Source organism: Ips typographus, linkage group LG14 (assembly GCF_016097725.1).
Source record: "Ips typographus isolate SLU linkage group LG14, UJ_Ityp_2.0, whole genome shotgun sequence".
Lineage (NCBI taxonomy): Eukaryota > Metazoa > Arthropoda > Insecta > Coleoptera > Curculionidae > Ips > Ips typographus.
In genome coordinates, this window is record NC_138435.1 from 995,495 (window position 1) to 1,007,354 (window position 11,860).

Sequence of the window (11,860 nt, forward strand, 5' to 3'; positions counted from 1 at the left end):
TACTTGATGTAAAATGTTTGTATCGATATTCAGTTGTTTTTGCTCCAGCAGCCTACTTTGACCACCCTCCTCGAAAGCAGAAATTCCCAATTTGAGCCAAATTTTGATGCATTTTTTCAGAAAATCGTCCATAACTCGCTTATTTGAAACACCATGTATAAACATACCGTATAACAAAAGAAAGATAATGCACAAAGCTATCACGAGACGTTGAGCGGGCACGGCTACGTTGCCCCATTTAGCCGCTAGAGGGCATCAAAGTTGACTCTTGTTTTTTGCAGTTTTTGCTCAATATCTCAGGAACTTTTCAGGTTAGAGGTCTGAAATTTTTACCACAAATGCACCTCGATGAGATGCAACTTTCACGTTCTATACATTTGTTTAGTACCATGCACCGTTTGACCTTCAAAAATTAAAAACTAGAATTGTCAAGAATTTTCAAGGGAAATTGTCAAGAATTTCCAACCTTCTCGATTTTTTTTAGAAAATTTTTTATTTTCAAAATTAACCTCAACTACCTAAATACCTTCAGGTTAATAGTACAGAAATGACGTAAAGTGTCATTTGTCAAAATGTCATTTTGCAAGGGTGCCACGCCCTAAAGTGTCAAAATTGGCATAATTTCAATATCATCTCCGAAACGGTGCCAGTTAGAGCAAAATGGTTGTCCGATTTGTGTTACCCAGGTTCAAATTAGTTAAAAAAATCACTTTGATTGAGGAAAATTCAACCGTTTAGCCGCTAGAGGGCGTTAAAGTTGACTCTTGTTTTTTTTCAGTTTTTGCTCAATATCTCAGGAACGTTTCAGGTTAGAAGTATGAAATTTTTACCACAAATGCACCTCGATGGGGCGCAACTTTTACCTTCTATACGCTTTTTTGGTACCATGCACCGTTTGACCTTGAAAATTAAAAACTAGAATTGTCAAGAATTTCCAACCTTCTGATTTTTTTTAGAAAATTTTTTATTTTCAAAATTAACCTCAACTACCTAAATACCTTCAGGTTAATAGTACAAAAATGACGTAAAGTGTCATTTGTCAAAATGTAATTTTGCAAGGGTACCACGCCCTAAAGTGTCAAAATTGACATAATTTCAAGGACATCTCCGAAACGGTGCCGGTTAGAGCAAAATGGTTGTCAGATTTGTGTTCCTCAGGTTCAAATTTGCCGGAAATTTTACGTTCCTGCTGGTAAGTAGCTTTTTAGACAAGTGACGGATGTATAATTGGTCACGTGCCCTTGAAGGGTAAAAATGTGGATGGAAACTGGGTTAATGCCAAATTTTTAGGTTTTCTTAGGGAAGGAAACACGAAAAATGCTACTATCCGGTAAGAGTTAATTAATAGACGCTGCATGGATCGTGCAGGGCGAATTCTACGTCACAATATGACGTAACATGACAGTTGCACCTAATATAGTTTTGTCAAATTACGTCATAGTGACGTTACAAATACGCTTTGCAAGGTTCAATCGACCGTGGCATCAAACATATTCTTTTTTGATGGTATCCATCATCAGTGGGTTCGTTTTTCAATTTAAATTAAATTGTAAGTTAATACGTTTTTCCAGCTGCATCTTGTTTACGCACACTATAAAATCTCACATAATTACAATATCGAATATGATATGGGTCAGTAGAAAATTACGGGGTTGAGATTGTTTAGATAATAAGTAGCTGATATAGGCTAAGTAATTTAGGGTCAAACCAGTCAGTGGCGCATCTATAGAAACGCGTTTTTTACGTCCAAAAGTACAAAAAAACTAAAATTTCTGTTGTGTAACTTGAGCCTTGGTTCTGATGAACCGATCTGGTTGAAACTTTGCACCATATTATATTCTCTATCTCACTCTGTTTTAGGTGGCATTGCCATTGAAACCATATCACCTACCATATCATATTTTAGATCAATTTCTCTAAGAAACCACTTATTTTAATAGAGAAGTACAATACAGAAACACCTGGCTAATATTTGTTCACCATTTGATTACAAAGTTGGTGTTCATCAGATTAAAATAAAAGATATATTTAAATGTAAAAGCCCGGAAGCACTCATGAACACCTTTTGCCGCTAATGTCCCGGTTTTATCGAGTGTGTGTTTAGAGGATCATTTAGGAAATCCGTTATTGCGAATTAACTAAGCAGACGTTTTATAATAAAAACTGAAATTAGCAAACTTTCTGAAACGATAAAAAAACCTGTTTATAATGACTTGGTAGACATTCCAATGGTAGGAAATAATACAAAGGAATCAAAGGTTTAAATTAGTTTATTTCATGGAACACACTGATTAAACTTTTTGCTTCTCTACATTCAGGGACAGGGGATGTTCAACAGGAAACAGTCTAGTAATTACCTACAAACCAAATAGAATTAAAAAAATTGTTTAACTAATTTCAGTCACCTTAAGGAGTGTGTATCTATGAAACCCTAAAATTACCATCTTAATACATAATATAAAATAGAAAATATTAGGTTAGCTTAGAAATTACCTCTTCCACTTGTTCTTTACTAAACATGTGAAACATTCTATCTGGTGTCATTGTGACTACCTCAACATTAGAAGAGTTGAGTTTCTCCTCCATAACTTGTTTCAAAATGGTTAAAGCAGCAGTGGAAGCTTCCTCCAGTGTCATGCTTTTGTGGTACATCTCCTGCAAGCTTTGTTGGGCCCCTTCAGATCCAGATCCTATAGCTTTGGCATCAAACTGGACAAATGTGCCTGAAGGGTCCATGTGATAGAGCTGGGGCCCTTTCTCGTCGATGCCAGCAAAGAGGATTGCAACCCCAAAGGGGCGCGACATGGCAGCCCCATCATCATCAGAATCGCCAAACTGAATGGCCAAATTGGACACAGCTTGGGCACAAGATTCAACGGTCATGTTTTCATTGTACACAAACCAGTGATTTTGGCATTCTAAACGGGCTCTTTAAACACAATTTTACGATTTTTTGCTTACATTTGTGGGTTGTTGCACTCACCTGTCAATCATGGTGCGTGAGTCTGCAATCAGACCGGAAACTGCACAGCCAATATGCTTATCGACCTCCACGATTTTTTCGATAGTGGTGGGCTCCATAAGGGGCGAAGTGATACGTTTTTCCACGGCCAAAACCACCCCCTCACTGGTGCATATCCCAATGGCGGTGGAACCAAGTTTAATAGCCTCAATGGCGTATTCCACTTGGAATAAACGACCCTCGGGCGAGAAAGTGTTGACTCCACGGTCGTATTCGCTTCTAGTGAGAAACATAACTGCAAAAAATCCGTAAATTTAGTGGATTGCAAAAAAAAAAAACCGAAAGTGAGGTTAGGATCAGGAATGAGTCGGCAAAAGATGTGAAATTGAGTAAACTTACTGGAAACTTGCAAGCAAACCTTTACTCTCCAACTAAACAAAATGCTAGCAAAAACCTGGTTGTGTGTTTAAAGATTTGTTTAGTATTTTTGGGGAAAATATGAAATATCACTGGATGACAATGCAAGCAACAACAACAAACTAGGAACCGTCAAACGTCACTGTTAGACTGTCGCCATTCATAATCACGTGACACAAAGCAGTGTTGTTGTTACTAGGTCACGTGATATTTTATTGAACGTTTTGACGTGCTAGGTTAGGTTTGTTTTCAATGTTTATTGTAAGTAAATTTAAATTTTTTATTTGTGTTTTTTTAATTATTTTTTATTAGTGCTCTTTTTAGATTATATGGCATATATATATCTAGACCTCCTGGTGGATGCAGATAGTGGTGGTAAAACAACTTGTTAACAGTTACCATGATGTAGGTATCCCTTATTCTAGGTAAGAAAGTTCACTTTAAACCTTTTCTTGAAAGGATTTAATACAACATAATATTAATAAATTTTTAAATAACAATATAACCTATCAAGCACATAAAAGCAAAGTAATAAGTGTAAGCAATAATAAATATCAGTCATTAAACTTAAACTTACAACACTCTGAATTTAAGCAAATACAGGTGAAGGTCTAAACTTCTTTTTTATATTGGGCCTTGTAGATCTCACTGTGGTGCTGCTGTACCTGCCTTGAAACTGTCTTCTATTAGCTGTAGCTTTGTAATAACTACCCTTCACAGGGTGTCTCATGTATAAGCTTGGATTTCTGTAACCCTTCACAGGCTGTTTGAGGTGATAGTTTGGCTGTTTGGGCGTTTGACGCTGTCTGTTTTTTACAGACTTAGTCTGGTACTGTGCTTCCACACCTGTTTGTCCAGATTGGCTGGGATAGTAGGAGGAATAGGCCGTTTGGCGTTTTTGCCGTTTAGCACCAACTAATTTCAGTAAAACTGAATTTTTCTGCACGTCTAGAAGGGTTTTGACGTTCAGTTTTTCCTCTGGACAAGGTGTGGTTGTCTCAGTTTCTTCCAGAGGTTTGGTGCTGCCATCTGTTGTAGTGTCAGACAAATCTGGCTTGACAGTTGGAATTGTGCTTTCAGGCATGTTTGATACCTCATCTGGACAGGGGGTTGTTACCGTACTTTGTGGTTCTAATGGATTAGACTGTACATAACACGTTGCCAGACAGAGCAGTAGGGTGTACCAACGTAGGCGTAACTACACAAAAAACACACTCAGTTTAATACCTTGTTGTAGACTAAAAAAAAGAAAACACTTACCATGATAGATGATCTGGTGAGAGCACTTGTCATCGGTTGCAATGGTTCTGTGACATTGAACAGTCTACAGTAAATTCAGACCAAATGTGTTGACGAGTAACCGGTAATGCCGTTATGGACCACTAAAGAGACTAAGTAGTGTGGATAATGCAAAAGGCAAACATGACGGACATTTGAATGCCTTTACGGTACTTTTCTCATCTCCGGTCTCCCAGTGTTAATTAAACTTCCATATATTTCTCTTTTGATTGTTTGCCTTTCTGCGAAACTTGCGTCTAATCTAGGTTAGTTGGTTTTTGCAGTTTGAAACCGGAAAAAAACTGCTTTTTGTCAGGGATGTACTATTAACCTGAAGGTATTTAAGCAGTTGAGGTTAATTATGAAAAATTGACATTTTTCCACCCGAAAATTGCTTTTTGTACAACACATGACTGTTAAACAAAATGGATGCCACAATATAGAAAGAGAATGTCAACTGTCATTTTACACAAAATTACGTCATTAACTAGGGCTGTTTTATTATTGCCAATTATATTACTAAAACTAACATAATTGTTTTGTGGACTGCCATAAACTTTCTATTGCATCATGTGTCTGTCACGTTTATACAAAATTTATTAGTTTTTAATGGGCGAAAAGGCAAAAAAAACATTTGCAAAAGGATTAAACGATTTTATGAGGGGTAATCCAATTATTAGCGAAAGTGATATAAATACGAATCTGCATAATTAATTAGGCAGCAGTCGTTTATAAGGGGGTGCCAAAATGGTCGGTCGCAAATACATTCTGGTAAGACCCAAGTTTCAACCCTTTTGTTTACTACACACATTTTCCATGGAATAGTTTCCGATTTTACTAATTCTTTCGCTGCAACACGTGAAAGTAGAGTCTACCCTGCAATGCGGTGACAGAGGTATACAATGCGTAAGCGAAACCACCTACCGATCCTGCTGGTACGTGTTATGGTGGGTCGAGTATGGTTCCGAATATTTCTCCTGTTCCGCCGGTGATATTTGCGAACAGGAAATAGGGAGTTTAGAGTAGGTAATCGAGTAGTTAAGCTAGGATTTGAGTCATTTTTGGGGTTTTAGTTGTATCGACTCTAATTCAACTTCAAGTGAGTATTCAACGAGTTATAATGTTAGTGGTTGTGTTAAAATGGAGTGGTTCAGGTGCTACCACAACCAGTACAACTGCTGCAACCACCACCACCACCACCACGACCGCTTCTACCAGTGTTACAACCACCACAACTGCAACGGCAACGACACGTGCAAGTTAGTTCAAATTTAAATTAGTCGATCACGTGAACTGTTTTGTGTGACGTTTTAACTAAAAATTTGTTTTATAAACGCTATATTGGTTAAGGGTAATGATTTTGCACACATTTTTGTAGATTCCTGTGGAAGTAACGGTATTCACTGTTACAACGACACCACCTACAAATCCTGCTCGGTTATACTGGGTGTTTATCTGTATTCGGGCAGTTATCAGACATGCGAGGACGGCACTGTGTGCGACGAAGACAGCGGAACCACCAAGTAGGTTGATTTAAATAAATTAGGCGCATTCTAATTGAATTTCAGCTGTGTATCCTCGTCCGTCACCACGTCGTCCAACACAACCACCACAACCACCTCCACCACTGCGTCGTCTGGTAAGTGACAGCAAATTATGACAAGTAACTGTAATTTTGACGTTTTTAGCGTCAGTTACCGGTCCTGAAACGTGCAACGTTGATGGGGAACGTTGGCCGGCAGCCGCCTGCAATCAGTACTACGAGTGTTACCTGTCCACTTGGAACTATTACGTAGTACTGAACAATTGTACATCGGGAAAATCGTACAATGGCACTACTTGCGTTACTGATAGTACTTGTGTTGTATGATTTACAAAATAACTGAATAAATTTGTTAACTGTAATTTTCTTGACAAATGGTGAATGATTCAGTTCACTAAACTAGATTAACTAATAAACCATTTATTATTCGGTAGTAAAATGTTGTTTTTACAACACACTATATAACATCAAATTACAAGTTTAAGTGCGTGAATTGACAGCTTTTTGGCAATAATAAATCTCAGAAATTACACTTAACTGTAAATAGTGTTTAATTGTTGCGTACACCTGATAAAGGTGGCTCTGCGCGGTAATTCTTTCAGTTTGCCCGCTCCTGTATAAGTGCAGGCACTTCTGAGCCCCCCTAAAATATCTAATACTGTTTGTTGCACGTCTCCTCTGTAAGGCACTTCCACGGTTTTTCCCTCCGACGCTCTATAGTCGGCTACTCCACCTGAAAAATTCCCCCCACAATTGGTTGGTTGGTAAAACTGGTTAAGTTAACCGACCTGCATGCTTTTGCATCGCTGTGCTTGACGCCATACCGTAGAACAATTTGAATTGTTTGCCATTTTTTTCAATCAGTTCTCCGTCGCATTGATCGTGACCTAAAAAAGTTTGAGTCAATATGATCCAAGTAAGGTCTATCCTAGTGAGGCAGTGACGCAATAAATGGTGACGTAAGATTGAAATTCACTCATGTCATTAGTTTTAAAGGTTTTTATTGATATTCTTGACGATTTAAAAAGTTTTTGTTAAGCCAGACATATTAACTAAAAAAACTATTTTTGTTTTTTGCTACCGATAGATGAAGCAATCGCCTCCAGAACGAGAACATTTGGCAACATGGCATCAGTGTGTTTTTGTTTCTAATGATAGCAAAGGACAGAAACATATTGATTGACAATTGACATTGACGTTGCTTCAGTTGTTTACCGATTTGACAAGACTTCACGAGAGTGAGGTTAAGCTACTAAAAAGCAAAATATAACCAAAAAGAGCGGAAAAAATTAAATCAGTGTGGTTAATTACTCGTAAAATTACTTTATTTGAATTGTGCAAGGTGTTGGTAGTGATTCTGGACTGTGTGTGTTATTTTTTGATGGTAAACCTGCAAAATAAGGTAAGCAGTCTGTATGTCACATGAAACCTCTGTCAGTCGCAAAATCAGCCTTCACTGAATTGTTTAAACATTTTCGGTTACCGAAATGAAAAACACAAATACAATTCGCATAGAATTTTGACATTACCTGCAAACATTCCTCCAGCCATGACAAAGTCTGCGCCAGCACCAAAAGCTTTGGCAACGTCTCCTGGACAAGTACACCCTCCATCCTACAAGACACTTTATTTGGAAAACAATTTATAAATTGACTGTCAAAACTGTACCGAAATTATATGGCCTTGAAGTCCATGGGCAGCGTCCTGCGCACATCGATTACTGCCGATAATTGCGGGTATCCCACCCCAGTTTTCATTCTAGTGGTGCAAACTGAACCCGGTCCAATTCCCACTTTGATTATGTCCGCTCCAGACAAAATCAGTTCCTCAACCATTTCGCCGGTCACCACGTTGCCGGCAATTATTGTGTGGGTGGGAAAAGCCGCCCGTACTTTTCTCACGTAGTCAACGAAAAATTGAGAATACCCGTTAGCCACGTCCAAACATACAAACGTAACTCCAGGAACTGCGTTCAGGATTTCTCCCAATCTGGAATCGGTTAAATGGTAGTTTTTAGGCATTTTTTTAGGCTTTTTTCTTTACCTGACAAAGTCATGGTCGGCAATACCAGAACTGGCAGCTACGTTCTGCAAAACGTCCGGATTATCCGCGGCAAAAGCTTTCCACTCGTCTACAGTGTAGTATTTATGGACACAGGTGAACAAACCGTGCTAAAAAAGTTTATTTGACAGTTTGACACTCTTTTCCGCCATTTTTAAGGTGCTGCCATCTGTGGGCACAGTTTCACATTCCTATTGTTGGTTTACTTGTTTACTGCTTATGTAGGGACTTTTTTATACTTGCAATGAAGAAATTGGCTTACAAAGCGATTTCACTTAAATTATTTCACGCTAAATCAACTAAATCGTTTCGTAATAACGTTTTACATTATTTACCTTTGACAGTACTTTAGCCATTTGGAACGTTCCCACTGTATCCATGTTGGAGGCCATAACTGGAATGCCATTGTAGGTCTGTTTGGAATTGCGGAAAGTAATGTGTCTATGAAGATTGACCTGAGATAATAACAATTAAAATAAAATTGAAGCAAATATTTTAAAACACATAATGTAGGTCAGACAAACAAAATCCACACTTGGCCTTTGCCAAGCAAGGTTTTTTTTAATCAAGAGCATCGTCGAGACAAATTATGGTTAAGTGTCGCAACCGCAACAATGTGTTGATTGAACACTAAATTTATCGACAAAACTGGTTTTAAGTGGTTAATTGCTCTTGTCAGAATAAAACAGAGAAATCAATGAAATACTCACATCGCTACGACTCTTCAGAGTAGATCTCTTAGGCCTCAACAGGACATCCTTAAAATCTAATTTGATTTCATTCACTATGTTCGGCATTACTCTCTTGATTATATGCGGTCACGACGGTAAAATTTCAGATACTAAAATAACTTTCAGCTGACTTTAGTATAAACGCGACGATGATAATAATAAAGCGAGACGGTTTCTGGTATGCGTGCTCGTATTGCGAAAATCCATTTTAAATTGGACTTGGGTGCTTTACCGCGCAAACGCCACCCCAGTATTGATAAAACCACGTATTTATCTAATCAGTTAGTTATCGACACTTTCTTACCTACTCTCGATCACTGCCCATCTCTAGTTGTTGTGTCTGTCAAATGTGGCCTTTCCATTACATTTCTTATAACTTTATTAGTCTGTTTCTGTAATATGTGTCGATAAAAGTCTATTTGCAGAAGCAATTCCTGACTGGTTTCTAATGTCTGAAGTTTCATTGGTTGAATGCTCACGTGACTATGACGTATTCTGACTTGTGACCAATGGATGTATCTATTTCTCTGATTACTAGTTGGAGATTCTGCGGACAGACCTAAAAACGTTTGAAAAAATGAATAATAGCGAGCTGAAAGCTGCTTTTTTGACGAGCTGGTGAAGGCGCTTTTTTGTTCTCGTAACTACAACAGAATAAGTTAATTGTAAAGGCTTCTGGAGCTGCTAAATGTGTTTAGAGACTTCTGTCACAAGTGAAAAGGCTCCTAAACATGTTTAAAGACTTCTGGAACTATTAAGTAAGTTTAGAGGCTTCTGGCACACCTAAAAAGGCGTTTGAACATGTTTAAAGGCTGCTGGAACTATTAAATATGTTTACAGATACATTTTTAATAAATCTAGTAACAACTACTGTCACACCTGTCAAAGGATTGTTTTGAGAGCAGTTCCACCCAAAATCCTACGTTTCTATTGCACAACATGTAACAGTCATCATCAGTTCAGATATTTGTAAATTAAATTTAAGGTGTTTCTTTTTTGGTTTAATTAAAGGTGGTTTCACTCCCCTTTTGTGTCATATATTGCACTTGCACCCTCGACGGTGACCCTGGGGCGCCTTTACCCCTCCGTTGGGGGCGCCACAGCGCCACAATGATTGATGGTGGCGTTCGAGGGAAACTGCACCCCGGAATATAAATTGCACCCTTTCTCTGTCACATGCCCCCACAAGTTTGGTAGGCCAATTCGGTTCGATCATCGGCCAGGTCATCTGTTTTGTGATTGTCTCGTTTGTTTTTTTTTACTAAACTATTTTGACATCCGGAATTATGCATTTATGGTGATGACAGGAAATTACAGTGTTGTGTGTACTGGACGTTTGTAACGAGTATAGTAGGCTTTCCAAGGGCTCATTCGGTCTCCCGGTGGAAAAGCAGAGACAATGCAAGCCGGGGGACTTTATAGGTATTCAAGATATATTGTCCAAATTAGAACCCCTGCAATGTGCAGGTTTTACTCTCATTTAGATAAGTTTATTATTCTTACAAATGCTAGTTTTTGTGGTTATGTCAATAAGGCCTATTGTGACATCCAATCATGGACTAGATTAACTTTTGTATTAGAAGCAACTTGTCCCATCTTCAATACTGTTGTGCAAAGCCTTCTTAAGGCGGCTCGAATAACTTTGCAGGGCGATTGTACACCCCCCCACAGTCTTATCAGACCACCCCGAGGTGTTTGGCACGGGGAGAATTTTCGCCCCCCTGCATTCTCCCATATATTCCAGCTAAGACCTTTTGCGTTCTTTATTGCATTCCCGATAAACGCTCCTATTATTCTCAGCTGTTTTGTGAGAACGAGTAGTTTTCTTGACAGTTGGTGACAGGAATCTAGTATTGAACAGTCTGCCGATTTAGATGGCATTAAATTTATTAAGAACCACCCCTTCAGATATCTGAATCTTTTAAATAAACACCTTAAAACGGATTGGACCTCAAGAGTCTTAAGGCGGATAGACTAAGATTAAATTTCCTTCTGGATGCAATATCGCATTTTTTCCTCCATATATTGGAAATATACTGTATACTTTATGTTACAGTTCTCTATTAATATATGCGTGCGTGGTAGGGGTTGCATGTTAAATGGTGGGTGGTATGCAAAGAAGGAATTTAAATAAATACGTCACGTAGGCGTGGCCAGGGGGCGGTATACTAAACAGCTACTTTGAAAGGGGATGAAGTTTACCTGGCTTATAATGGTAAGAAGAGAGAACCATTTACAATAACCAGTATAGTAACAAAGATGGGTGAAAAACTCTACGTGTGTCACATGACACATTTGTTTTGACAGTTTTGTATATTTGCTTTGTCTAGCCTCATTGACTGTTACTCTCTTCTTTATCATCTAAAATGCAACTTAATTAAAAAGGATTCTAGATATAAATAAAAAAATGAACAAACTAAATTTCTTAGTCTCCGCTTGTATTTACCGGTTCGAAACAATTTAAGTTTTCTCATTTGCGCGGAATTAATTTTAAAAAACCTGGATTCTGTTCCTTTTTACTGTTTTTGCTAATAATTACTAAAAAACCCGTTTTTCCACAAAAACAATACTTTAACCCTTTCCGTATAACCCCAAAAAAATTAAAAATAAACCGGCAACAAACACACACTTATATAACTGCTAACGGAAAATATCCAGAGTTTTAAAGGGGATATGCCAGCGAATCCACCAGCCAGAATTTATCCAGATATTCGGTTTCAGGCTGGCAGCTTTAATAATGAGTACGACAGAGAGACAAGAATGGAAAAGGATGAGTAGATTGGATTAGTCCGTGGGTGTATTACCGTAAACTATTACCAAATACCCTGGATTTCTGCTTGTCACTGAAATGACACTATACGCTGTTAG

The 11,860-nt window shown here is 38.2% G+C and overlaps 4 protein-coding genes across 4 annotated transcripts; 1 reads left to right on the top strand and 3 right to left on the bottom strand.

Moving 5' to 3' along the window:
- Nucleotides 1–2,252: 2,252 nt before the first annotated feature.
- On the bottom strand, nt 2,253–3,507 carry Prosalpha5 (proteasome alpha5 subunit). The gene is made up of 4 exons (XM_081992370.1): nt 3,362–3,507; nt 2,984–3,257; nt 2,494–2,929; nt 2,253–2,357 (listed from the first exon to the last, which is right to left on the bottom strand). Exons 2-4 carry the CDS (start codon nt 3,253–3,255, stop codon nt 2,292–2,294), a joined length of 774 nt encoding a protein of 257 aa, XP_081848496.1. The 5' UTR covers nt 3,256–3,257; nt 3,362–3,507; the 3' UTR covers nt 2,253–2,291.
- A 343-nt stretch (nt 3,508–3,850) lies between these two features.
- Nucleotides 3,851–4,412, bottom strand: LOC145737901 (uncharacterized; the record flags this gene model as incomplete). The annotated part of the gene is made up of 1 exon (XM_081992741.1): nt 3,851–4,412. A coding segment is annotated over one exon (444 nt), but the record flags the coding sequence as incomplete, so codon positions are not given.
- Nucleotides 4,413–5,272: 860 nt separating this feature from the next.
- LOC145737616 (uncharacterized) lies at nt 5,273–6,562 on the top strand. The gene is made up of 7 exons (XM_081992371.1): nt 5,273–5,428; nt 5,483–5,679; nt 5,731–5,756; nt 5,812–5,916; nt 6,036–6,180; nt 6,226–6,296; nt 6,346–6,562. Exons 1-7 carry the CDS (start codon nt 5,405–5,407, stop codon nt 6,525–6,527), a joined length of 750 nt encoding a protein of 249 aa, XP_081848497.1. The 5' UTR covers nt 5,273–5,404; the 3' UTR covers nt 6,528–6,562.
- Nucleotides 6,563–6,604: 42 nt separating this feature from the next.
- Nucleotides 6,605–9,204, bottom strand: LOC145737613 (GMP reductase 1-like). The gene is given in 8 exon segments (XM_081992366.1): nt 6,605–6,933; nt 6,989–7,087; nt 7,730–7,814; nt 7,869–7,910; nt 7,913–8,189; nt 8,244–8,371; nt 8,597–8,716; nt 8,972–9,204. Coding segments are annotated over 8 exon segments (1,038 nt in total). The 5' UTR covers nt 9,059–9,204; the 3' UTR covers nt 6,605–6,733.
- Between the last annotated feature and the right edge of the window lie 2,656 nt (nt 9,205–11,860).

Coding starts and splice junctions, on each gene's coding strand:
- Prosalpha5 (XM_081992370.1), bottom strand. CDS start 3,255: ATGTTTCTCACTAGAAGCGAATACGACCGTGGAGTCAACACTTTCTCG. Junction 2,930..2,983: donor TCACGCACCATGATTGACAG/GTGAGTGCAACA, acceptor TTGTGTTTAAAG/AGCCCGTTTAGAATGCCAAA. Junction 2,358..2,493: donor GTAAAGAACAAGTGGAAGAG/GTAATTTCTAAG, acceptor TTTGGTTTGTAG/GTAATTACTAGACTGTTTCC.
- LOC145737616 (XM_081992371.1), top strand. CDS start 5,405: ATGGTCGGTCGCAAATACATTCTG. Junction 5,757..5,811: donor CGACTCTAATTCAACTTCAA/GTGAGTATTCAA, acceptor GGAGTGGTTCAG/GTGCTACCACAACCAGTACA. Junction 5,917..6,035: donor AACGGCAACGACACGTGCAA/GTTAGTTCAAAT, acceptor ACATTTTTGTAG/ATTCCTGTGGAAGTAACGGT.